The 27,401-nt window shown below is 42.1% G+C and overlaps 1 protein-coding gene and 1 long non-coding RNA gene across 2 annotated transcripts in view; one reads left to right on the forward strand and one right to left on the reverse strand.

The window, feature by feature from the left end:
- Positions 1-14,937, reverse strand: LOC108901070 (C1q-related factor). Its single transcript, XM_018702437.2, has 2 exons — positions 14,129-14,937; positions 1-1,836 (listed from the first exon to the last, which is right to left on the reverse strand). The coding sequence occupies exons 1-2, from the start codon at positions 14,735-14,737 to the stop codon at positions 1,657-1,659; spliced, it is 789 nt and encodes a 262-aa protein (XP_018557953.1). The 5' UTR covers positions 14,738-14,937; the 3' UTR covers positions 1-1,656.
- LOC108901076 (uncharacterized) overlaps positions 10,064-27,401 on the forward strand; it is an 18,819-nt gene continuing 1,481 nt past the window's right edge. The window contains exons 1-4 of the long non-coding RNA XR_001963832.2: positions 10,064-10,343; positions 21,160-21,230; positions 21,367-21,526; positions 22,353-22,557. This is a non-coding gene — a long non-coding RNA (uncharacterized LOC108901076). The remainder of the gene's footprint in view (positions 10,344-21,159; positions 21,231-21,366; positions 21,527-22,352; positions 22,558-27,401) is intronic.

A 27,401-nucleotide genomic window follows, 5' to 3' on the forward strand; every position in this document is an offset into this window, starting at 1 on the left:
TCACTCAAAAAATCCCATTTATTATTTAAATGTATTCAACAATTCCAAAAGATAAGATAGACAAACATGTCATAGATTTCATTTACAAGCTGTTTGTTCTTCTCATCATATCTATAGAGGCTCCCCCACCCTACAGAGCACAATCTCATTGGCTGCTGAGTAAAATATCTGTCATTGGCTGTAGCACAGAATAACTCTGGGAAAAGAACGATGTCGCATGCACGGCACATGCTAAAATGCAGACACTCACTGGTATGCACAGATACATACATAACTCTCACACGCACACACACACACACACACACATACAAACGTGCAGTCATAATAGGTCAAGTCACTCACCCAATCAGTTTCATTCTCAAGCAAGCTGTCAGGCCGCCACGTTGAGTAAATATTACCATAATGCCTGTGTGTCAGTGAATATGCAGCTAATGAATGGATGACATCCAGTGAAGCTCAGAGACACTGAAACGGAAAAATTGCCCACTCACTGTTACTGTGCCTGAACACCTCCTCCACCTCCCCACCGTCTTGCTCACTTCTGACTCTTTATCTCTCACCCCCCCACCCCCAAGCCTGATTTTTTTTTTTCTTCTTCACCACGAAACAAGTCTCAGAGGTCGGCACAACAGAGGAGAATAAAGAATGGGCGCTCTTCAACTTGGCTACAGAACCTGATCTCAGATCACATCATGGCCGGTCGTGCCGAGCAGAGCATCTACATAAAACTAGAACATCGAAGAGACGATTTGAACTCTACTTTTAATCCAAACAGCAGCAGGACATTGTGTGTTTGTGAAAAGTGTGAGTCGGTTTTGTGGAAAGGGTATTGTCTATATGAGAGGCTTCCTTTTTCAGATACATTGTAAGGTACAGTGCAGAATATATTGTTATTCTCCATATGAACAATATATAGTTACTTCGCTGTACCCAGTGATGAAGAAAAACACTCACTGCCATGAAATACTGACATTGACTTAGATTTCTTTTTCCAGCTGTTAAATCTCTGAGCTGCATCACAAATAACATCTCACAAATCCGTTCTCTCAGTCAAACAGGATATCTTCACACTGGACAAATATATTATTTTTTTAAAATCTCTTTTGTGTAGAATATTATGCATGTCTACAAAATAAAAACACAATCTAAGGAAAATTGCACAGAACAACACTACAAGTTTCAGTCAATCAAGTCCACTGACAGTACAGCTGACTGTTGCCACTGTGGAGAGAAGAGGTGAGATCATCCACTTTTGCAGGGTTTTCGTTTTTGTTGTTGACGTTTCTGTGCAATGGAGCAGGGCTGAAGAGGAGAGACACTGAAAGTGAGGAGCTTCTGACACGTCGGCATTGTGTTGAGGAGCACAGAAAAAAACCAGCCCATTTCCTTTGCCCACATCCCACTCCTCCCACGCCGCCCGCCCGGCCCCTCTCAGTGTGTCCTCAGGAGCTTTGCATCCAGGCTCGGCTACAGAGCCTGGGTGTCTTGGCTGATGGATACGAAACAGAGGTGTCCGTGATGATGGAGAGAATTTGGAAAACTAGAAAGCATTCCGGCTTTTAACACACACACCCCCTCCCCCCTCCCGTCGTACAACTCTTTCTCTCAATCTCTTCCTGTCTGACTGTCTCTGTGTCTGTCTGTCTGTCTGTGTTCTCAGTCTGCATAGAGGATGAAGCCAGAGAAGGTGCTATACTTGTTGTTGTTTCCTCCATGGGCTTTGCCTCCATCCAGTTTGATATAAACCTCGTCGCCCGCGTCCAGATGGAGGATGACGCTGTTGGAGGCGTAGTCATAGTTCTGGTCAGCGTCTTGGGCGATGGCGCTGGCACGAACCTGGAAGAAAAGGGGCAGACACACATGTAGGAGAACAGGTCGGCTTGTTAGGTGCAGTACATATCAGGACATTAGCTTAATTAATTTAGGAAATGCATTCTCATGCTACTCACACAGATACTAGACAGATACTTAGTTCACTGCTGCAAGTCTCTGTTACTGTAGTTTTTAAAGCTTGAAGGCACTCGCATTCCACCAAGGCTGCACAGTCTCTACATTTGTGAATTTCATTGCACATAATGATTTTTTTTTTTATTGTGAGATATAAGTGCCATCATTTATATTTATTTATTCTAGCAAGAAAGTGCAGGACTTTATTTTAATAGTAATAGTAATTTTGAAAATTGAAATTTCCTGGAGCCAGGCCTAAATTCAGATCTACACCAAAAACAAGCTACATCTTCCTTCTTCATTGGCCACAATGTTTATTCGTATCTATCGACAAGGTTTTGAGATATTCTGCTTATTAACCAGCAAACAAACAATTCAGACCAAAATTGTTAAAACAAAACATAAAAACTTAATTGCTTCCTGGCAGGAGTAATAAAGAGAGCGAGCCTAAAAACTGTCACTAGTCTGCTGCTGTATCACAAGAGATTCTCCTTCTGTGCAACAGAAGGAGAATATAATCAGTTAGGGAATACCCAAATGAAAACAAAGTTATTCAGTATATCTTTTCTTGTAATACTGAATCTGAAAGTTTTTCATTTCGAGGTGAAATAAATTACTGGACACACCAATGGCACAAATAGTTCTTCATATTGATATTAAACCTACAGGAGCAAGCAGAGGGTCAGTCAAACCTCAGGCCTTTCTGTCAAGCAGATTTATGGTTTCAATCTTGCCAGTGGTCTTTCATAGAAGACCTAACATTCAACCTTGGAACAAAAGGTCCATAGAAAGAGAAAGTTTCAGAAAAACTCAACAGCAGGGCTGGCTCCAGGGGCTAAGAAAAACATCAAGGACGAGCAATGAATGTGAGCAGAAATATTTGATAACACATAGCAATGAGTGACAAGAATCACTGGAATGAGTTTGTATGATTTTTTTTTTAAAGAGAGAGAAAAGGAGGAATTTTTATCTCTACATTTACCTTTGTCTGACTGTGTGTAATTGTGTGCGCATGTGTATGTGTGTTCTGCCATTCTGGCTATAGGACATTTGGAGCATTTTCTAAATAACCTGTCCTGGCTAATTAAGACCTCCCCCACAAACACTCTCTCTCTCTCTGGGGAGGAATGTGTAGCTGCAGTGCCAAATGGGCACTGAAACAATAGATGTGTTTGTCATGCTTATGTGTGTATGGGTGTGTGTGCTAGACACAGACAGAGAGACTAATACTTTATTATCGATAGGAATGAGCACTATGGAATATTACATCTGAAGTTGCATTTTTTTAAGACACAGAACTCTTTGTAACCTTTCCTTTGCCAAATGAAAACAACAGAGAGTGAGTGAAAAGCCAGGAGACATACAGTAAAGGTCATACACTGGATGTTGCCTGCATACTGTGTCTGCTTTGTCTGGTGAGCCTAATTTAAAAAAAAAACAAATATATTTTCTTTGGTTTCAGCTGTGAATTCCAGCACATTACATATGACATCTAACTTTATGACCTCAGACTAAGGAGCTCCAACATAACATGACTGACGTCAGGAGAGCTATCTCACACAAATCTCCCTGTCTTAATAGTTTAATCCTGTAATATGTCCCTCCCACAGATTTACACTGAATTGATTCTCAAAAGGAAGGATCAGTATTTTATGGGACAATTGGCAGCCCTTAATAGAGTTTGACTTTGATCAGACTTTAATGTTTTAAATTGACTCAGTTACCCTTTAAACACTGAATATGAGGTTAAAGCTTTTTACATCAGTCTTTTTAGTACCCCAAATTTAAGATAATGCCGCAGGATGGTGATACTGAAATATACACAACGAAGGCGGTTTTAATGCCTAACTGTGGGATGTTCTTGACTGGTCAAGTCAGTCACTTGATCTTAATCCAATTTTAGTGTGTGTATCATATGTTGAAGACCTGACCGAAGGCAAAAAACATGCAAAAACAAGCTCTAGCACAAGCCTGGCAGAGTATCACCAGGAGGATGACAAACTTTTATCTGATTTGTCCAGTTAACTTCGGTCACCTAAAATTGACTATAATCCCAATATTGTTTTAATCCATATGTTAACTCAATATAGAAAGTTGTCACTTTAACCTAATAGGCACTGTTTCATTTAAAATCCAATATTCTGGTTTACAGGGCTGAAGCAACTCACCAAATACTTAGAGTCCGCACTGTATCTCAGTGCTATTAAACAGTTACTAACAAGGAGATCTGCATCAGTCCTAAATTATATAGAATGCAATTGAGCGAGAGGATCATTACTTTCTCTTGAGATGAAAAAGAAAGCACTGTACATCCTTTAAAGTAGCCACTGGTTAAATAAACCAATTAGTCACTTAGTCTGGTCAGTAAGGTTGACTCAAAATCAATAGATTATGTGCATTTGAAGTGTTTCCTCGTGGCTCATTATCCGGTCTCCAAAGTCCGTTTTGGCCCTCGCCGTTTGTCCGCACAGCTTTAAATCAGGGATTTTCAAGCGGGTGTCGACAAGCCGGCCCAACAGGCGGCGTAGAGGATGCCCAATAATTAGTTGGCCTATTTAAGGGCTACACACAACAGGCATATTGACAAATGTGAGGAGAGGCCAGCGAATGACAGAGATCTCCTGCACAGAAAGCATCACTGTTGCCAAATGTTGCAGGAAGCCTGGAAAAGGTTCTTCTGACATTTCAATATGTTGATATAATAGTATATGCATAATATTTTTTCTGCAATTTAAATCAGTGATTTAAATGTTTATCAAAACTTATTCCTGTCACTAGTGTATTGATATTATCATGCCTGTGTGTTAGTTTTTTCTCTATTTTGATGCCTCTTATTGTAGTGTTTATACTTTCCAGACCTGACTCCTCAGCCAAACACTGTGTTTAGTACTGTGTCTTGTCAGTGGATTCTGTTGATGGAGCCAAGTGTCACAAAGGATGTTCTTGTCTTTTCTGCAGTAATGGCTATAGCTGTTATTACTAAACCCTCAGCTCATCTTCTGTTGATTTTTAACAACCTGCTGTTGGGAACATAAAATCGTGCAGAGGGTGGTGCAGAGGCGTGCTAAGTCTTATTAAAATAGCAGATGTAAAGCTTTCATGACTGGATATCCAGTAGTTTGAATCACTGTTATCTGAGAGAATTGAGGCAGTTACTTAGAAAATGATTACTTTCAGACTGTATATTTTCAAGCTGTAAATGATACAAGCATTAAAAGCCTCTGATAGAAACCAGAAAATTCCTGAAGTGAAGCTTTTGAGAGTCTTAAGTGCTTCCCTCCTGATCAGCACAATGACAAACTGACAGAGCTCCACTAGAGGTGAGAGTGGGTCATGAAATAAAACTTTGATTCTTTCCTGCACCACTGGTGTAAAAAGCATTTAAGTGGTAAGGTGTCAAATCTGTGCACCTTAGATTGAACCTGGCTAAACCAATGAGTGTACTACACAACACTTCATTATAACTATCATAGGTGAGACAGCAAATATTCACCAGAAATCACCATTGCAAGTGCTGCCACAAGTGTCTCTCTTGGTTTCTGTTACTGGTCATGGTAACCATTCAGTATACTTTATGACCAGTATTAACTTCTTTTTTTTTTTTTTTACAAATATATAGAGCCAGAATTTACTGCAAAATATCTCTCGAAAGTTTTTTACCTCCAGATCACGCTTTTTATGCTATTATGCTTTCATGTGAAGTCCCCTTGCAATCCATCAGACGCTCAATTCCCTGAATGATTTTCAAACATAGAGGAACTGCTCGCAGCATTGAATTATGGAGCAGAGAGGAGCAAGGCTGACACTTCTTCAGCTTTCTTAAGCACACTATTGTCAATGATTTACAAAAGAAAACGACTCAATTTTGTAATGGAAGGAGAGGTGAATAAGAAGAGAACGTTTGTGAGCCAGATGCATTTAAAAGAACATCAAGCACCGCACTTTGTGTTTACAGGAACATTTCAGTCCTATTGACCTTCCTCAAACTGCACAGAGAGCCAGACAAACTTTGCTACATGTACCAAAGCACCTTGCACAGGTGTGGTTTCTAATTAGTCATTAACAAGTGAGAGAGTGAAAAATACAAGATTGGATTGTTTCTCCAACTTTTTAATGACTATACCATGTACAGTAGCAGTCACATTGGTATGAAATGTGTGAGTGCTATAATGCTAATCTGGATAATGAAATTCTGCGGAGAGGTTTTAAGATGCAGCAGTAATATATGGAATATTGTAAAATTTTTTTATTGTTTATCCACCTGATTAAATCTAGCAAAGCTCATATCGATGTGCAAACAAAGCCTCCTGTTCTGATTCTGAGATGCCTGCGTCCAGTGCATATTAATATGATATGATGTGCCCTGAGTGTGCAGAGTCAACACCATCTTATTAGAGGGTTACTGCTTTTGGGTTGGTGGTGGGGGAGGAGGGTGGTGATGGCTCTGGAGGACTTGTCATTTGGGATTTTAATGAAACTTTATCAAAATATTTGCTTTGCAGGTGTTCACACAGAACCTGTGAACCTCTGGCAATGTCACAGATGTGTAATATAGCTTAAATTATTCTCCTCATTTGCTTTTTAGGGAGCTAAATTTAAGACTTCTTCAAGAGCATGATTCATGTATTTTGGGGGGGTTGGAAAGGGAAATACAAATATAACATTTTCCTTTTACAGAGACAGAAGTAAACTTCCCAGAAATCCTTACAGTTCTCTCCCAATGATATTTTTGTTTTGTTTTGTTTCTTTGCTCGAATGGTTTTTATCCCCTTCTGAGACTAACTGCCGCAGTCTAGGCCTCCTTCGTTTGCTTTCAATGATAAGCACGCATGAATAAAACCTCTCACTATTTTTGAAATAATGATCAGGGAGCTTCTATTGGAGCTATTTTTCTCTTCTTTTCTTTTCCTTTTTTTCCACCTCGTCTCCACTGCACACAAAGAACTTGTTAGGGTTGTGAGCCAGAGGTTCACATGCAGAATAGATGTATAGTGAGAGATGAGCAGGACAAACAGTCAACTGACAGTGCGTGACCTTGACACAGACTATGTAGAGGAACTTTGACAAGACAAACAAAGCATGAGGCTGTAAGCGCCGGCTCCAGCGATGGTAAATGAGGTGTCGGGCAATGTTGTCTTCCTTGTGGCTGCTCGCGCGTGTTTGCATCCGTCATATCGTCAATGTGATGGCTTTGATTGAATAATATTCTGAGTGGAGACACAGAAAATTCAAGGATATGCTTGGGCTTAATAGATAATGCGTGCCTGGAAATTTGAAGTGTGGATTCTCTTAACTTGTGCGCTGTTTAACTGTGAACATCGCAGTTATCAGTAATGATGATATTTATATGAAGATGCTGCTCTAAAGATGGCACATTTTAAACTGACCGACTGTCACCACTCCTCAGTCATGAGGGATTTCTTTCATAATCAACTATTTCAATTACAATTTATTTAAAAGACGTTTTACTTCACTTTCATTTAGCAGCTGTAGAGTGCTGTAGAGTGCTGCATTGTGCGGTTGGCTGGATTGCTTTGGCTGGATTAGTTTTATTAGAAATCATTAAATACTGTTTATGAAAATGATGACAATTTGAAGCTTTATGTGTTGTGTCTGGCACAGGAGGAGCCTGTGAAGTCACTCTGGGACAGTGATCTCACAAGAGGCTTTGTCACTGTGACAAGGACATATCTCGTGGCTTCTCTGACAGGGATTTGTTGACTTGATGTTGAGCCTCCGTTTTGAATCGACGAGTCTATTGGTCCTCTTTAAATCAAAGTGTACTGCCGTCTAATTGTGTTTGAACATTCCAGCCGTGAACCGCATGCTTAATAGCAGCTTAGATGGCTTGCCACTGCTATTGAGCCTGATCCAACATTTCGCCTCACCACACATACACACTCTCAGGAACGGAGAGGCATACACATACATCCACTTGCATTATTGTGCACGCACATACACACAAGATTCAATTGGTGGGCTGGGTGGACAGGTTGCAAGAGAATTGTACTGTCAGAAAGCGCCTGGCATCCTATGTGTTACAGGTTTATTTGTCGGAGGAGCCTAAGTGAAAACATGATAAGAGGAATGAAATGGTAACAGGAGATTTGCCATCTGTCTGACAAGAGTAGAAAAAGGCTTTCTGAATTAATTTCACCAGCTGTTCTCTTTGTACCTGCTCAGCCTCCTTTGAAACAGAATGACTTTCCTGCACAAACCTTTCACTGTTTATGAAATTGCTTACAGTAGTACCAAAGGTGAGTCTGGTGTTGGGCACTGGTTCATTAGTTTATCACGTGTACCACTGATACTTGATCCAAATATTGCAGAAGGCTTCAAGGGGCCAGAGTAACAGTCTGGCAATTCAGCAATGGCGACAAATAGGATGAGATCAAGACCGCTTCTCCTGAAAAGAGGCTTGACAGAGGAAACAGTGGATAGAAAAAACAGGCATCAACTTTGACCCGCAATCCAGCCAGTCTTTTCTTTCTTGTGTCTGACTCATCAGACCCAGTTAATTACTGAGGTACACAGCACTGTCTGCCTCAAGCACCAACACCAAAACTACAATCACTGCTCGCAGCAGTGTCTGAAAAGAGACTTTTACTGCAAAATTTTAAACCCTTTGTTCAGACTGAGCCTGTTTTTTAGTGTGCTTCCCAGTAACCCTGAGGCAGTTAGATTTCTCTTTTTTTCTTAAATGAAAAAGGGTCTTCTAAAATGAGGCAAAGTGAGTTTCTGTATGAGCGTTGGATGAGAGGCAGAATGTCAGCTTTGCTGTGACATGGATTTTTCATACAGTAGCCGATTCATCCCCCTCTTACTGGGGCAATTGTTGATGTCTTACTCATATTCATTTTAAAGGGGGGGGTGGGGGAGCAGGAGGTGTTAAACACATTGAATTATATTAGCAGATTCTGAGTCATTTGAAGCCACTGACTTGCAGCTTTCCTGTGAAGAGGGAGAGGATAATTGTTGGTATCACTGAAGACTGAATTTGAGGGACGGCTAAATGTCAGGGGCGTGGGGAGAGGCTGAGAGAGAGATGTTTGCATAAGAGGGCCAGGGGCACTTGTCTATCTCCCATATGGCCCTCATTATAATGAAGAAGCCTTGTGAGTCAACACCATGGCATCCTTGAGTCAGCCAGCCACAGGAGACAACCCATAGCCTATTTTAGACTGTATGATTTTGGTCTCTCAATACATGAGACATTATAGCAGTATTTCATGAGCTACTTAATCTGAGATGCCAGCACGGAGAGTGTGTGCACTGCTGGGCTCTTATGGCTCTCTGTATAGCTCAGTGTAAAATGTCATAAAAGTAAATTGAATTATTACAGACAAGTGGTGGGCAGTTTTTGAGCAAGTTTTGAAACTTCACCAATAAATGATAGATTTTCTTCCCTGTGCTTGCAGATGACAGCCCGATGTCATCTTGACATTTCCAATCTGTGTGGTATTTCCTAACAACATGGGCCAATCTTCATTTAATAGCCCTCGCACCTAATTAGGCCAGCTCTAATGTTCCACTCGGCAGAGTGTCAAATCCAATGTCCAATTACACAGCAGATCAAGGCCAAAGGTCCGCCTCCACTACCTCTCAGGCTGATTATAGAAGAAGTGCCATGGTATACATCACACAGAAAGAAACGGACCTGTCAGGAGAAGGAAAGAGACGCACCGACATGCACACACACATACACACGCATGCACACACACACACATAAGGGGATCAATACCGCAGGCAAAGACGCTGAGGGACTGAGGGTGGCTCTCTCAAACCCTGCCTGTCTATTTCAGACAGAGTCTCTCTGTTACACCAGGCAGACACACAGAGGCCTCTCAGTGCTGAAGTCAGACCACGATGAAGAATAGCAGGTCTGAACATTACCAGAATGTTAAAATCAATCAGATCTAAGTATTGCTGTATCTGTGTGTAGATAACTCATGTGTTTAGTGCTTGCAATGGTCATTCCTATTTTTATTTATTATATTAAAAATCTGTCTGTTTTACCTTGTAAAAAAATCAGTGAAGACCACAGCCCCTCCTGAGAGAGAAGCCATTGAATAATTTCTCCTTTTCTTTTTCACACCTTTCTTTAGCACATATGTCAATAATCAAACCAAACAGACCAGACCCTCATCCAGATGGCTCAGCTCCCTTGTTAAATGTTGGCACTGACACCACGTGCTATGCACAATTCGTGGGATTCACCTGGATACACAGCAACAGGATAAACAGTCTTCATGTGCACCAGAGCTGAAAACCCTCTGGAGGTGCCTTCATGAGTGGAGATGGACTGAGGCGAGTGGTTTGACAGGGAAATGACATGCGACTGAGCTAAGCTGAGCAACACTTCAGGGTGAAAAGGAATCACTATTCTTTGAAGCGAGGTGAGTCCAAAAACAAAATCTGAGAAAAGGATGGTACGTTGTAACCTATTCTTATAGTGCAATGCATCACTTGAGAGCAATGAAGAATATTGATGGCATTGTGTGTTTAGCAAATCGATTCTGTGGTACTGCAATCCGGATTCTCTTTTTCTGTTTTTTAAAAAAGTTTTCCTTTTAGGATGAAAACTTTATGGTCCTTTTAGAAAAGTGAGCTCCTGTAGACCCGACATAGAGGAGAGATGGAGGGCAGTGCACAGTTGGGGTGGGTTGAGGCAGTGGGTTAGGAGGGGGGGCAAGCGTGCGTGTATGCGCGTGTGTGCAAAAGCATGTGTGAATGTGTGTGTATGAGAGGAGGAGACTGCAGCGGTAATTGCTAGGGAAGAGGAGCCATGTGCACGAAGGACGTTGAAGCTTATTAAAGGAGGAGACAGAGTGATTATTCACTATGGTCCTCTTGAGAGACTGACGCTGAAGTCATTGCTTTTAATTAACTCTGAAACGGTTTTGCGGATTAATAACAATATTAAGAAGGGAACGGAGAGGAGAAGCGCAAACACATACTGGATCTGGTTCAAGCTTTTTAATTACAATTAAATAGACTCGATAGCACAATAGCACAATAACCATGTCTTTTCTGTCCTCTTTTCTTTCTCCTCCCCTTCTACTGTGCCCAATAAATGTGTCTTCATTGTCACTGTGGTGTCTCTCAGGATGTGTCTAAGACAGGTTATAACAAAGCATTGAATTAATGGGGAGAGTTTAGGGTTGGTTGGAATATTTGGCACACGAGTAAAAGAGCAGGCAATGAAGAAGCCAAAAGAGTGTGTGGAGAGGAACTTGGAAAGCGGATAAAGTGTACTGTGCTGAAAATAGATTCCTTATTTGTTTGTTTACCAGGAAGCTAACTTTTTCTTGGTCTATAGCTAAAAAAGTGTCAAAGTTCTGGGGACAATGCTGCGATTCTTGTGCTGCACTCTGCCAAGTGGAAAGAGGAAGTGGGGAAAAAGAGAAGAAATAAAGTAAACCCATGGATGTTTATGTTGAACACAGCTTGTAAGAACCCCTGGAGTGGGAGGAGCACATGCTGGAGTGAAACTGCACTGCAGGGCCTGGAAACCCGCTGCTTTACTAAAGCCAAAAGATGATAAAATACTAGTATTGTCTGCAATTCCCTGGCCTCCCCTGTCCCAACTCACAGCATAGCTTTTTGCAGCCTTAATGAGCTGAGGAAAGCACCAGTGTGACTGTAGGAGCTTCATTTTGACTCTCAGCACTTCATCAATGATGTAGCATAAGTTGGCCCAACATTTATAACCATTCACAGTCATTTATACAGACCGAGGCTCTGGGGCCTTCTTCACCAGCCAGCAACCTAATAAACACCAAAGCAAGGGAGGACTGCACATTTATGCATAAGCTGCACATAGGACAGAGGAAGACAGAGACACAGTTACCACTTTATAAACATTACGCGGGTCTCTGGAGATGCACACTGTGTGCGTCTAACTTAAGTACCTCCACATCCTCCTCTTGGGAGCACAATGAAGCGGGAACAGAAGGCGTTTTATAGGAACATATGTTCTTCTTCCCCTATTATATATCAATGCTTTTACGCCCACCCATAAACATTACTGTTGAGTGAGACATTATATATAGAAGGCGATTGCTGTAACTCTCTTTTTCTTGCTGGGTATGGACTTGGCCAGGGTAAAGGAATTAACCTCTGGCTGCCTTGGCGAGACTGCAGATTCACACCACAGAGACGATGCCAACCATTGTTTTACCCTTCCCACACGCCACCCCTTCACTGCCCATATCGTGGTCTCAGCACTTGTAATGTAAGACCCCAGCTGATTTATTTAAATACTCCACTTGGCAAGAAAAAAAACAGGAAAATTAAAATTAACCCAAAATAAAAATGGCGTTTCAGCCAGCAGGTGTGGGGTCAGGAGAAGCTGCTGGGCCATGATTTCAAATGGAAATTGGAGGATTTGTGGATTTTAGATTTATCTTGTTGCAAGGCTCTGTGCTTCTGACTGTAGAGCAAGCTGATGATGGTGAATCATGAAATAGACTATAAATAGTGTTTCCTGTGACTTGTGGAAAGTGTGATCTCACTTAACATACACAGTAAGAAAACTGTCTGTCACCAGTAAGATTTCGCATTATAATACTGTGTATCCATGTGGCCTATTGACTTTGAGCACAAAGATGATGTTGGCAAGACATAAAGTGGAGCTTAGCTTGTGAGGCATGCAGTGATACATTAGAGAGGCATGACAGTGTGTGAAATGCCATGTCGGCAACCCCTTTGCTTCTGTTTTCTCATGATTTCTTATTATATGATAACTTTAACACAGAATTCCATTTAGAAAGTATTGAAATTTTGCATGTCCTTTGATGACTAATTTTGATCATTGAAATTATTTTTGCAGGATTAAATCTGAAAGCTGCTTTACACTGTAAAACCTTTGAAATGCTAGGTTACTTCTTTTCTGGTTTGTTTTCTCTACATTAATAGGCTTCATTTTACTTTTCATTTTTGTCATTATACTGGCAGCAAACTCCCTGGGACACAGTTGCAGCCTGAGTAAACAATGGCTGCAATAATTGTAGTGCAACATCCATCTTTTTCACGAGCGAAACGTATCTCGGAGCCACTTTGAAGGTTAAGAGATCTGACGGCTGATCGGAAAGCTGCAAACTACACTGGCACACATTACCAACCTGAGAAGATCCCCGGGGGCTCAAAATAAAATTAGCGCCCCATTAAAACGATGCATCAAAGAAGCCGCGAATAGATCACACAGGCGTCCTAATGCATTTAACACGACTGCAAAGACAGATGGATGCAGCTGCAGCGACAGACAACGTTATCCGGTGACTTTGTACAGACAAGTACGGTCCAAATATTATAAGTGAAATTTCTATTTGCCCCCCTCCCCGTTTTACACTTAATGCACGGACCAGCCAAGACTCACATAGTCTAAAAGTTTTAAATGATTATTTCGGAAACGGGAAGGCAAACTGGAGGCAATTTTGTGGACTGTCTTGGAAACAGTCGCTAAATAGCAACAATAATAAAAATAACAACAACAACAATAATAATATCAATTAATAATAATTAATAATAAAATAATAATACATTGTAGTCACTGCTCACTTAACAGAACGACAGTAAATGCCAGGCGCCCGCATCTTTATTACTTTCATTCTTGGAGCTTTCATTTCATTTCGAACTCCTTCAGTTTCTCTCCTGATTTTTCACTTTACAACACTTTAAATTCCAACACTCCCAAACAAACTGTCAGTAAATTCCTCAAGATAATAATCCCAGTTTGGAAAAGGAAAAAAATGACCGCCTGATCGCTTTTTACAGATTTTATGCTGTAAAGGCGGAAAGATCCGCGCGCGCTACCCGCTCAGTCCCACACAGTCACCGTCCTTTGGATCGCGGGACGCGGCAATGTCAGGGCGCATCAAGCGAAGAGGGGACGCGGATCGCAACCAGTCGATACATCTTTATCTCCAGGCGCGCTGCGGTGCCACAGCTGTGCGCTCTGGGCTTTTGGAGGCGCGTGGCAGATGCGCACGCGTGACTCACAAAGTGACTTTTTACTCACTGGGCTTTATTTAAAATAACAATAATAATAATCAGCTTCCTGAAATGTATGGATTTTTAAGAGAGAGCCACAGAAGAAGTAGAGAGGGAGAGGAGCAGAGTGAGCATCAGAGGGACTTACACTGGGGAGAGGAAACTCAGAAAAAAGTTTCAAAGCACTAACCTGGCCGTTTTTGCAGAGGTCTGCCCACATGCTGGTGCCATCCCCTCCTCTCATCAGCACATGGTAGATGAAGAAGTATGTGCCTGGTATGCTGCAGATGAACTTGCCCGAAATGCCATCATAGTTGTTGCCCAGGTTGGTGACCACGTCATCAAACTTGAGGATCTCATAGCCTTCATGGGGGTTCTTAAGCCCTGCATAGAAGGCCACCCGAGGCACCGTGCTGTAGGTGGCTGTGCTGATAGCTCCATTTCCCCCCAGACCCAAAATCCCAGTCCTTCCCTGATCCCCTCTGTCGCCGGGAGGCCCAGCTGGTCCTGGTGGCCCCGGTTCTCCGGGAGGTCCGGGTGGTCCGGGCTTGCCTGGCCTGCCAGGCTTCCCCTGTGGGCCCTGCAGTAAGGTGGAGGGTGGAAGTACGTTGCTGTGGTCGCTCAACGCCTCAGCCTCAGCCTGGAGACCGGTGGAGCTGGTGCTACTGGCCGGAGTGCCTTTGTTCAGGTAGGGGTCGCACACCATACGACAGGTGCCCAGCATCTCATAGTGGCTGGCATCTGTACCCACGGAGCTGACGAGCACAGGGATGAGGACCACCAGCACCAGGACCAGCATAACCCCTACGGCAGCCGCCACCAGGGTCTTCCTCCCGATGCTGAGTCGGGGAAGGGGCTGCGCTGCCAGCGTGGGTCTCCCGGGGGCTGAAATGGTGACTACTTGGTGTGGGGAGCCTGTCACCGAGGAAAGGGACCCAGAGATCCCGAGAAGAGTTGCAAGAGGAGCGGCGAGTGTGTGAGGGTGAGACAGAGACCCACATACACTTGATACACCTCACTGCTCCGCTCAGTCACACTGAAGTAGGCAACCAGTCACTCACACATACAAAAAGACCCAAGAAAGCCCAGGCATACACAGGGAGACATTCAGCGCGTACTTACAAACACAATCTGACTTGTGAGAAGAAGCAAGAAGGATGCAGAGCCCAGAGGAATGGAGTGAGAGACAGAGGGAGCGAGACAGAGAGAGAGAGAGAGAGAGAGAGAGGGAGGGAGAGAGAGAGAGAGTGGGTGAGTGTGAGAGATACAGAGCAGCCACTGGATCTGTGTGTGTGCGTGTGTGTGTATGTGTGTATGTGTGGTGAGTTTGTGGTGCCGGATTCTCAGGCTTGGCTTTTTATATGGCAGTAGCAGCGGAGCCCCCTCCGCCCCTCTGCTCCCCCATCGAGCGAGAGGTTGGTGTGGTTACGTCCCCTTCTCTCTCTCCAGCTCACTCAGAGGAAGGACTCTCATCACATTGCATTTCTTTCTACCACTCTCCTGAACCACAGAGGAACCAACACAGCCTCCCCCCTGACCATCCTGCTCCCCTTCTTTCATCCCTGTCTTTTTTCTCTCCTTGCTTCCCTCCTTTTTCCCCACTTTTGATGCCGTTTCTCACTCCCTTGCTCTCTCCTCTCTCATCAGCATCCAGCCTCTAAAAATAAAGATGGAGCTGTGGAAAGACAGTCTTTTTTCTTTTTTTTTTTTCCTGGAGGTGGGTTCTAAGGATTCATGCATATATGTGCACAGACACAAGACAACACTTAAATCTGCTATGCCAGGAACTGCTAGCAGCTTCATAAATAAATAAAAAAGGTGTTAATTACAAAAGTTAATGCCAAGAATGAAGTCACAACTTGAACTATATAAATGAAAAATGCAACCACACATACAGAGGAACTGTTTGAAAACTTTTAAAATAATCTTTGTGGCACATCACATGGGGCCACTTTCTAAGGGCAAAGACAGCAAATGTATCCTTCTGTTCGGGGCCACTGACATTGATGCTTCTCTGCTGTTATTTTATTCCCCTCTTTGCCTTTCCCCCATGTCAATAACCGCTTTTCTCCACCTGAATGCGCTGACACTATTTCTTATTGGTGTCTTTTTTGGGGGTATTGATTTCATGGTTTTTATCAAATTAAGGGCCCTGGTTGGGAGAAAAAAATCTATACGCAGCAGTGATGTCATTTGTTTGACATTTTCATCCCTTAGAGTGATGAATGGTAAAGAAAGAAATGAGTCTGTAGATGGCAAACAAACATAGTCGTCATATGAAATGCATGGTCTGTTTGCAAAGAGGTCAGTTTTCTGTGTTTTTGATCTAATATAGTTCAGAACACAGACTGAACAAACACATCAAGACAGATTGGAAGAATATGGCGCGTTCATGTCAATATGAACTGCCACCTGGGAAAAAAGTGTTCATGGCAGCCTCACTAGAAGAGGTAATGGTAAAAACAGCAGAGGCGGGCATTTTTTCTGCACTGATATCTCTGGCTTTGAATCACAAAACTGAAGCCAATACAGCTGGTAGCTCAACACCACACACAGTCTAGTGATGTGCAGTTCAAGGTCACAGAAATCAGAATTGTCAGTTATATTCAGTCTGTTACCATCATTTCTGAAAAGTCAGTATCTGGTGCTGTTTTTTTTTTTATGGCAGATTTTAAATTCATTGGAAATAGATATTTTAGGTGTGGCTGTTTCAGTGCAGTAATGATCCACAACTTCCTCAGCAGTAAAGGTTGACAGTTTACTGTCACCCACCATTATTCTCAATACCAGCGCATCCCAGGGGTGTGCACTCAGTTCATTTCTCTACACCCTGTATACAAATGACTATCCACCATTACCCTCTACTCCAAATATGCAGATGATTCAGCCGTCCTCCAATAATAATAATGACTCTCTAACTGCAGTGGAGAGAAGGTAGAAGTTGTGGAGTCTTTCAGATACCTCGGCTTTACACTGGACAGTAAGCTCAGCTTCAATCAGCATGCCACGGATGTGGACATACTTTATAATCATTGTCAACAGAGCTGACTAAAGCACCTGTTTGCCCAACCCCATCTTCTTCTCCTCCTCCTGTACCATAGCAATATTGAGTCAGTTCCTCTGTATGGTGCCATCTGTTTTTTCCATATGCTTACAGTCACAGATAAGAACAAACCCTTAAAGATAACTCATTTAGCCAGCAAACCCATTGGTGTTCCTTCCCCCAAGTTCTCCAGGTGTGTTGCCTCATCCCTGATCTGCAAAGTGCTCACAATCACACATGACCCAGGCAACCCATTCCACCAGCACTTTACCCCCCTTCCCTCTGGCTGTAGGTATAGACTATCCATGTGCAGTCAGGCCTCCCACAGCCATACAAGCTTTAAATAAGTAACCCTCTTAAATTAATAGAAATCCAGCCTGCAGTGAGTAGAATGTCAAACCATGTCTTTGTATCTGTTGTGTGACCCCTGCAATTACATGCCCTATATACCCTGTATTTTGTATAGCTCTGTATAAGTCTGCAAGTCCTAATTGTCTGTTTTATGTAGGCACCTATTGTGGGAAAGAATTTCCTCCTACCCATCTACCTACCTGATTTAGTGTCACCTTTTTCTTCAATTTCCTCTGCTATGACTTGAACACAATTTTAGATAACTCTATAGATTTTTAGTCCACCAGGTGTTTTCACAGATCAGTTCCACCTCTCTGTTTAAACCTCTGTTAATAAGTAAAATCAGATGGTGTAGTAACAGGGTGGAATGAAAATCTGCAATATCTTGGCTTTCCCCGTCTTGTGGTTGCCTATTTCTGCCTCAGCTAGAACTGTTTGTGCCTGAGCTGGACTGGGCTCTTATGACGGATTGAGATGGATCAATGAGCAGGATGCCTGACTATTTGTCACCACTACACTTGACATATCACCAGTTATTTTGCAGGATTTCTGTCTCTTCATCATCATTAAACTTCAGTTGCAAACTTATGGCATCACCAGTTGGTTGTCTAATTTATCACTGAGCTGAGTCTGTGAGACATACCCAAATAACAGGCACACCAGGTGTTCCTGCAATGCATATTTGCCTGTTTTGTATTATTCCTGGTAACAGGCATGGAGTTTGCCTATACGAAGAAGCACACAAGCCCTAAATTGGTTTTGGGGTTTGTTTAGGGGGCTATTGTTTGTTCTTCGCACCTGCCGGCTGTAACTGCCAGTCAGATCAGTGTGCCCCAAATCTCTAAATCTCTGAACCACAGAGATCAATGCACACCAGAGAGGACAAACAGAGAGTGATAGCGATGAAAGAGAGATGAGAAAGATGGGGAGACAGGCATTAGGGAGGCAGAGGGGGGCAAGAGGTACAACATGGAGAGGGAGTTAACTGCTGTGACAGCTGAGCTTTATATCAGTGGAGCTGGTTTGTTTTGCTTGATTTGTTGGAGCATATAGGGAGGGAATCCATGAGTGTCAATGACAGTTGTGGTGAAACATATTTTAATGGAAGCGACGGCATGTCTTGAAACCTAAGTAGCTGTGTGTTGGAAACAGATATTTGAGATCTGAGCTGCTTTTCCTGTGATGTCTTACACATACTTGTCAGATTTTTAGAAGTATTGCAAGGCCAAAGATTCTGTCCAGTGAAGCTCATTGCTGACGGGTGAAAAGAAGCTGGTGGCGACACTGTGTGTCACGCAGGGAGCACATGTCTGTTTACAGCGCTCAAACCAGCAGGACAGTTAGCTGTGACAAGGACTGCAGTGCTCAGGGATAAAGCACTAAAAAATAGTCAAATATATTGTGGTGGTGGTGGTGGTGGTGGTGGGGATTTATGTTTTTAACTTGCATAATCATTGTTTTGATAACTGATCCTATTTAATTACTTTAACCTGTAGTAACTGATTATTTTTGGCCAGTTGGGGGCAGCTGAAACATGCTATTGACAAGTTATGACCTTATAAGTTAATATGATGACCTTTTTAATTAGCTGCTACCTACTTACACATCGAGTGGATAGAGTAACATTAGCATTTATTTTGAGACATATTTCAGGCCACCTGATGAATATAAGTCTAATATCCACTCTCATGTTGGCGCTGCTTTTAAACTAAGCCCTGAGGGAAATCTGGCTCCTTAGCTGTTAAATGCCACACTATTTTCACCAGCTAGTCACCATTTGTGTCTGTCTGCTGTTAAGTGCTGTGGAGGTAGCATGCAGTCAGTTTTTACAGCTTTATCACTGGAAGCAACAGCCTGTTGTGGCTGAAAATGAGAGTATGGGTGAACCAAAACAGTAAAGTTGCCAGCCAGAAAATAAAAACAGTAAGCTGAAAGAAACTGAAATGCTCCACAGAGCTGAGGGGAAATTTTGATTTGTGTGACACGTAATTTACAAGCCACTTTAAAGACTCACACTGACCAGATTTTTTTGGAATAGACGTCAGACTCTGACATCCATCTTTACATGTCTTGGTTAGAGTGCAGTGAAGACATGTTGAAGCTGAAGAACATGCTTTAGCTGAGCAACAGTTGGACGTATGTATGGCAATTGCAGAATGACACAAAAGCAGACAAGTTTGTGAGTAAAATATTATTATAGCCCATATTAATGATGAGCCAGTATTACAAAAATAAGACATACTGTACATCTATATTTAAAACGTTGGATTATTTTTAGGCACTTTACGACAGTGTGATGAGAGCGAAAGCTTTTGAAATACAATAACTGAGCGGATGTGAGAGCAGGGCAAGAACAGGAAACTACAACCTCAGTGGCACTGTGTCCAGGCATCCGCAACATCCAAACACACCTCAAAAGCTTTTAATCACTTTGTTGTTTTCCCTGGTTACAAAGAGATGGGGAGGCAGAACAAATGTGTTTCCAAGAGTTTCAGAGGTGCACAAGGGAAAACCATATAACATGGAAAAGTGAAAAAAAAAAAAGACTTTCAGGGATTTGATTTTTTTTTTCCAAGAGGAAAGTTTAACAGGTCAAAGAAACAAAACAACATCACAAACACACAAGCAAACACAGTAGATGCCTCGTCTCTAGTTGAGTTTGTGTCTCTGATTGCTTCCCTTGTGTTGCTCCTGGCCGAGGCTTATCAAAGAGCTCCTTTCATAAGTGTCAGGATCAAGCCACTGCTGTGACTGCTTGGCACCCACTGAGGTGGTTTGGAGATGGGGAGGGGAGGTGGAGATGGGGGCTTCAAAACAAAGAAGGCAAGGCAGAGGAAGTCAAAATTGAAGATGGTGAGTGAAGGGGAGATGGTGCATTTGTGCATTTAAAGGAAAATGGGAAAGGAAAAAGGCTGAGTTCGGAGGGGAATTGCCCACGGCTTCTGCAAAGTGTCTGTGGAAACAGAGAGAGCAAGAGTGTGTGTGTGTGTATTTGTGTGTTTTTGTTCATGACAGAGAGGGAGGGAAGGGAGAGAGAGGGCAATCTCTGAGTCTGGGGAGGAGCTGTTTTATATATGTGCCGAGAAAATTAATATGTATTTGCTTTAAGCCTTCTCTGCCTCAGTGATTTCTTGCTGACGCGCACTATAATGCACAGAATATCCAGGTGAATGCAGAAACAGTGAAGGACATGACTCTAGAGGAAAAGCGCAACACACACACTCACATTCACACACACACACACACACACACACTCACACACACATATTTAGAGAATACCTTCAGGCCATGGGTTCCTCCTCACTACAGGAGCCATGGTTCTATCAAGCCTGTCGTCTGCCCTGTTTACTAAAGCATGTGACAGCATTGCATTTTTACAAGACATAATAACTGACTTTGCAGACCAAAGCTCACCCATGAAAGGCAAGTCAGTCTGGTGTTTCTTTGTTTTTGGGGGTTCATGTTTTGCACGGTAGATCATGATACCAGTGTGATTACAACATGTTGCAACCACTTTGCATATAATGTCACACACAGTCAGATCAGACTCATTGCATGCACTTCTCAGTGCAATGAGATGATTGCAGTTGCATGCTCCGTATGCAAGATTATGAAACATTTACTAGCTGGTTACATGGACACACTTATCAGCCAGGAATAAGATTCTGTACAGACAATTTAGTGAAGATGCTCAGGGGAGTTAGATTTTACTGCCCATGAACATGGCTTGATCTTTAGTCTGTGTTTACAAGTTGCCTTCTTTACCTTGACTAAGCAGCAGAGCTCCAGGGAAATTGTTGTTTAACTCTTTTGTCCTCCATCTGCAGAGTGAAGAGAGGTGAGAAATCACAGACTTGCTTCTTGACTGACCTGCTGCGGGGCTGGCTAATATATCCAGGTATCATAATGAATGTGGTAATGCGGTGTATTATATGTGAGTGTGTGTGTGTGATTCATGTGTACGTACCCTCAGTCTGCCTTGCCTGCAGCGAGCTGGTTGTGGCTTCACTCGGTCTTGACTTCTCTCCCTCCAGGCTCCCAAATGATGGGATGACCTTTCCACCTCAGCCAGGACTCCAGCGTCACTCACAGCATGAAGTGAAAACTCATCTCCTTGCTAAACACTTCACATCGCTCTCCTCTCTGCCTCCCTCCTCCACTTGCATCTGATTTGAATCCTGCCTTACAAGAAAGGTCAGAATTTCTATATTCTTGGGATACATTATATTTGCAATATTCATTGTCTGTGCTTTGAGTTTTGAAGCACTACCAGCTACCATTAAATATCAGGAGAAATTGCTCTTACTGTACATTAGTTTATTCTGGATAACAGTAACTAAGTGCCTACAATTCCTAATATAAAATGTGTTCCTCAGTCAGCTGTCAGTCAATTTAAGGATTCTGTTTGTTTTACTGGACATATATAGGTGACTACTGAGTGTAGTGTAAATAAATAGATGTTTTCTGGCACAGTGTGCAGGGGGATGGCAAAATGATATCTCTTTTTTCCCTTTTACTTTTGGATTTTTCCTTGAAACATTTGAAACACAGAGAAAATCTGTGCATCTGACTAAATCCTTCCTATTGCTGCAAGGTCATGAAATTCAAAGTTTATATCTTTCTGTTGATGAGTGTGGGTCACGTGTTGACCTAGATGGTCCAAAATCGGTCAGGTGGAAACTTCTGTCAGGTGTTACTGGTGCTTTGATTTTAATAGTGAAAGTAAATTGTGTGTAAAATATAGTACACACAAAATAATATAACTGAATTGTCAATCTAATCTCAGGAGTGAAAAGGAATCTCTATACAACTGTTTCAGAATGTACCAGAGTTAATTCAACATTTTATGAACTCTCTTAGCTGAGAACAAGCAGCTAGTTAAAATAACTATCACTGCAGAATTTGTATTGAAACACTAGTGTTGTAAATATTTCTTTCTTTGAATGATATTTGTGGATATGTGAAGATTTTATGTGTTGCTCTTTCTTTGTGTGTTTGTTCTCCCTCTTGTCTGACCCAGGGGAAGTCCCAGAGTGGTTCCCTTCATCCAGGCACTGAAGACAAGATCCTGTCAAAAGCTCAGCTGGAGTCCAGTCCGAAGGCTCTCTGTGGCCTGGTCTTGCTCCCTGACATGGTGGAGCTGCAGCAGAGAAACCACATAGGAATAATTCTGTCCTCGGGGGAAAGAGAATCAAGCTTCTGTGGAACAGACGACTTCCTCAGAGGTGAGACAAAGGGAGGAGATGAAGGGTGTTGTCTGAGAAGGTGTGTGCAGGAAAAGCACAAGTGCTATAAGATGCTTTGGATGCCTAAGATTTATTAATGAAGAGCATCAGCTGTGGTACTTGAAATTATTATCTCAAAAATATGATTGTCTTGGGTTTATGTTTAATGTTTATTTGCTCTCATGACATGAGGTGGATGAGACCAGTCTCATGTCTGCAGTAAATACGGCTAATAACTGGCCAACTGAACTTTAGTATAAACCCTGGCTTTGTCCATAGGTAACAAAGTCTGCCTCAGGCTCCTGTAAAGCTCAGTAATTTTGACACATTGTGTCTTGTTTGTTTCATCTGCTCAAGAAGCAACTGACAATTTGTGGGGGCTTACGTGTTTATCCCACAGTTCTCATACAGATTAAAACATGCAAGATGTAACATGTTGATCAGTGAGTTTTAAATGGTGCTAGTAGGTAGTTTTGCAACAACCACCATAGGTTACTTGTCCCAACCCTCTGAGCATACTTGTAGCAGGTGAACCCAATCTTCATTATCATAGTAACAATAATAAATACACAGTTCAGGTTGTGGAGTGGTCATGTTAATTAAGTTTGGGCACAAAAAGAACTTGATCAGGTTTAGGAAAAGGTGGTGATTTGGGTTAAAATAAGTACATCAGTAAGGTTAGAAGACCTTTGTTGTCATGGCTACTATAATAAACATGTGGTTGAGGTTGTCCAATGGTCATGGATAAAAGAAACAATTAACTTTCCATTGACTGGTTTTGTCATAAAATATATTAACATAATTAACTCCAGTTTTCCCACAAGTCCAGGCTTCGCTGGATGTTCATACTCAAAGTTTTTGTTATGCTTTGTTTTGTCTTGCTGTGCTGCCCCTGCCCTTAAATAACACAGCGAACCTGAAATTACTGTAAATTATGCAAAATGATAAATGTGTTGCCTTGTAGTGATATTAATATTAAAATCACTAAGTTATAAGGTAATAATTGCATCCCTCTTTTTGCTCAGCAGCAACAAAATTGCACAAGTACACAAAAGGTCAAGGCTCTATACGGGAAACAGATGCATAATGAAATCACCACATATTTCACTGTGAGTTCATAGAGCCTGCAGGAGGAAATCAGAAGGTGTGTGTGTAGTTACAATATGTGTGTGTTTTGGGGATAGAAACAATAAACCTGCATGAAAAACATCTTCTCATCTGCAAAGGACAAATACAGAAAAAGAAAATATCTTGGACTTATATGTCATGTAAAAAACCTTATGGGCTTTACAGTGCAATGTCATATGGAGTCATCCTCACCCTCTTCACCTTCTGCCAGTCACCCACAGGCCCCTGACTTCCAACCTCTTTCCCCACCCTTCTTATGTCTCACAACATGGACCATCCACACAGCATCAAGTGTTATGCAATAAGTATGTATTTATGTATATGGCGTCTATTCGATGAATCATTTGCAACGTGGAGTGAATTTCTGATGAACTCCGATGAAGTTCCTGTCCCTTAAGCTCCCATGTCACACTGCAGACCTGTCTCCCAGCTCAGTTATATATCATACAGCCATCAGGGAGGAGAGAGTACAGTACAAAACATCATTAATATGAAAATCATTAATATGGATCTGGGAGCAGTGAGAGCACATCCTGAAATAATGAGAAACCCATGATTAGTAATGCTGTATCTCCACATTTGGACACACATTTATTATTAATCATTCAAAAATAAGTGTGGGAGTCATTGTAAATATATTTACATATGCTGTGCTTTTTCAAATTTTTACTGCAGCCTCTGGACTGTTGTACAAGTGTGTATGCTGTTCATAAGACACAGCACCTTCTGCACAGTAACTGCTGATCTTGACCTTGCATGTGTCTTTTTATGATTCAGTTTTCTGCTTTTTTTTTTCCTCCCCTAAAAAAAAAGTTTTCATCTGGCTGAGCATATTTTCCAGTAAAATCTGTCGAGATCCATGAGTGAGCTGACCACCTGACAACACACCTGGATCCAAAAACGTTCCAAATGTCTCCCGTGAGATTGAGAGAGGAGGGAGAGAAAGAGAGACAGGGTGAAAGCAAGGCAGAGTGGGAGAGAAAGACAGAGAAAGAGAGAGAGAGAGTGAGAGGTGGAGTGCAAAGGGCAGCAACCCAAAAAACAGCGGCTGCTTCCCTCCTCCCTCCGTACAGCATGGCAGTTAATTTAAATTCTGCAAGGAGACAACCCATAAATCACCTCCATTCTGACTAATGGCTTCTGCACTGAGGGAAAACTCTCGCCTCTCTACCTGGAGACATTCTACACTGCAAAAAATATAGGCTACACTTGATTTGTGTGTATGTGTGCATGGAGTGTGTGTATTTTTTATATATAGAGAGTATATATGAGTGCTTCACTCAGACAGACAGTTTTTGAAAGAGTCAGCAGCACGACTAACCCCTCCACGTGAGCAGCTTTCACTGGAGGCAGAAATCCCCCTGTGCTGGTCCATAATTAGCCCCCATAACTGCAATGTCTGACGTCAGGAGTGTGCGACACAAAACTAACCTTGGACTGAATTCCAAAAAATCACCCTGGGTTAGCACAGTAGCACAGCTCACCCAGATTTGTGAGTCATGCGGGTCATAAAAGCTTCTGTACAGTTGTTTTCTCATATTCTAAGTGGTAGTACCTTGGAGATTTTGCAAAGTTATTTCTGATCATTTCAGAGCAAATACTTTCTTTGTGTTTGTGTATCTCTAGGAACATTCAAACAGCCTTCTTTTTTCAAGGAAAGAAGACTTTAGCAGTAAGTAAAAAAAAGCAACTGCTTTCAATATTCACATGGAATTGTTTGCATTTGACTATGAGAAAATATCACAGCTAAGATTTTTATTACCATCTCACTATAACTATCACTGTACTTCCATCCTTTACCATTTTGCTAAAGTCAGTAGATACCTGTTCATGTCAGTAGACAAACTGTGCATGATAGCACAAAAAATATATATATATTTATATATATATATATATATATATATATATATATATATATATATATATATTTAAATAATCACACATACTTGGGCTAAAAAAAATCTCATCGTGAGTTACTTTCGTGAAAACACTATTTTCTGCCAAACTTGTTTTTAAATATATGATATTGGAGAAATACCTCAGATTTACAGCAGCCGTTTACATGTTACACTCCGTAAAAAAAAGGAAAGAAAGACAGAGCAGAATGAGAGCAAAAGTTTGGAAATGAACATGCTGTCACTTATTTGTTTAAAAGTCTGTCAAAGCATGGCACCTACACTACCCACAACACTACTCAACCAGCATGGAGTGAGGGACATCACTTGAGGCAGTTTATCAGATGTAACAAAATTTCATACAACTTTTTCACGTGTGCGCTAGTGTTCCCTAAAACCTGTAAACAAATTTTGATGTGTTTGCGTTCTCCTTTAAGTGTAAATTCTTCACAAATGGGGCATTAATTCCCCATCCCATTAATGTAGCCAGGCCAATCATTTAAAAAAAAAAAAAAAGCATTCATGTAGTACTTTAGCACACAAGTGTTATTTTTAGGGGCAGACCCAGCTTTCGTGTATGTGTGTGATATCCCCCAGTGATGATGGGGGTATCCTGGCCAGGCTGCAGCAGACAGGGTGGGCTGGGGACAGTGTGTGACTCCTTGCTCAGGGCCACTCGGTCGCTTGCTTGCTTTTTTAGTTAGTTAACCGTTTCTTGTCAGCAGTGCCCTTTGCTCAGGGATGAGACACAGCACCTTGGGGCCCTGTTTGTTTCTCCATTGCCCTCTCGTGACCTGTCACTTCTCATTTGAGTGTACTGTGATATGACTGATATGAAACATGCTTAGTCTTGCTAAATAAAATGTCATATGATCTGTCTAGATATTTTATGTACACAGTAGAAAGAAAACCACCCCCCGTCGTGGAAATACAGTAAGTGCGTGTGTGTGTGTGTGTGTGTGTGTTGTTTATTTCTTTCACTTTTCCAGCAGCATTAAAAATTAACCAGATATACAAACTTTGGGATTTGATTTATTTATGGCCTATTGCTAACAAAAATTAGTTTCTTATTTCTAAGTGATAAACAGCCCATTTCCATTCATTGTTCAGTGAGGAGTGATACCTTTCTAGCTGTGACAAACAGCTGTTGTGCAGTGACAAAATGTGGTCGGAAGCGAATTATGAAAAACACAGCAGTACCGCATCACGCACACACATGCCATTTTGTCTGACCCAGAGATCCATTGAGAGACCAGAGGAAGATTAAAGAGTGTGCTTTCCGCTCTGTAAGCTGTTACACTCCGTAGGCATTTAGTCTATACACTCCAGATGAAATGGGGCTATCGCTTGTGCAGTGACCTGGAGTAACCAGCTTCCGCCAGCTTTGCCTCTTATTCCCTCAGAGTAACACGGGTGACCTCCAGCTGTGATTGGGGCCTCTGATCCCCCCCCGTGGGTCATACATGTGTTTTAAAACTCGCGATACGCTTTCCTTAGGCTACTCCACCTTGCCTTACAGTCCATCCACCACCTGCCTCTGGTTTTATCCCCCTTTCTTTGCTGGAGTGCATGGTAGCTTGCTTAGACAGGCACTGTTTCCTCCTGGGATCTGACAGAGCTTTAGAGGAGGTTTGAAGCCGCAGGGCGTGACACAGATCGCCAGACTGAGGGGGGAGAGTTCCAGTCCTCTGGACCGCAAGAGTCACGGCTTCCCCTCTCCCTTTAATGTCCAGCTGTGGAGAAGAGATATGAGCTTTCAGGCCCCACCCACTGTCACCAGCATCTGAACACCATCACTGTCTTGCCCCAGCATTGCCTGGT

This window comes from Lates calcarifer, linkage group LG11 (genome assembly GCF_001640805.2).
Source record: "Lates calcarifer isolate ASB-BC8 linkage group LG11, TLL_Latcal_v3, whole genome shotgun sequence".
Classification (NCBI taxonomy): Eukaryota; Metazoa; Chordata; class Actinopteri; family Centropomidae; genus Lates; species Lates calcarifer.

Excerpts from the sequence above, each read along its gene's own strand:
- LOC108901070 (XM_018702437.2), bottom strand. The coding sequence starts at position 14,737 with ATGCTGGTCCTGGTGCTGGTGGTCCTCATCCCTGTGCTCGTCAGCTCC. Across the intron at positions 1,837-14,128 it reads ACCTCTGCAAAAACGGCCAG|GTTCGTGCCAGCGCCATCGC; the intron begins GTTAGTGCTTTG and ends CTTTTCTTCCAG.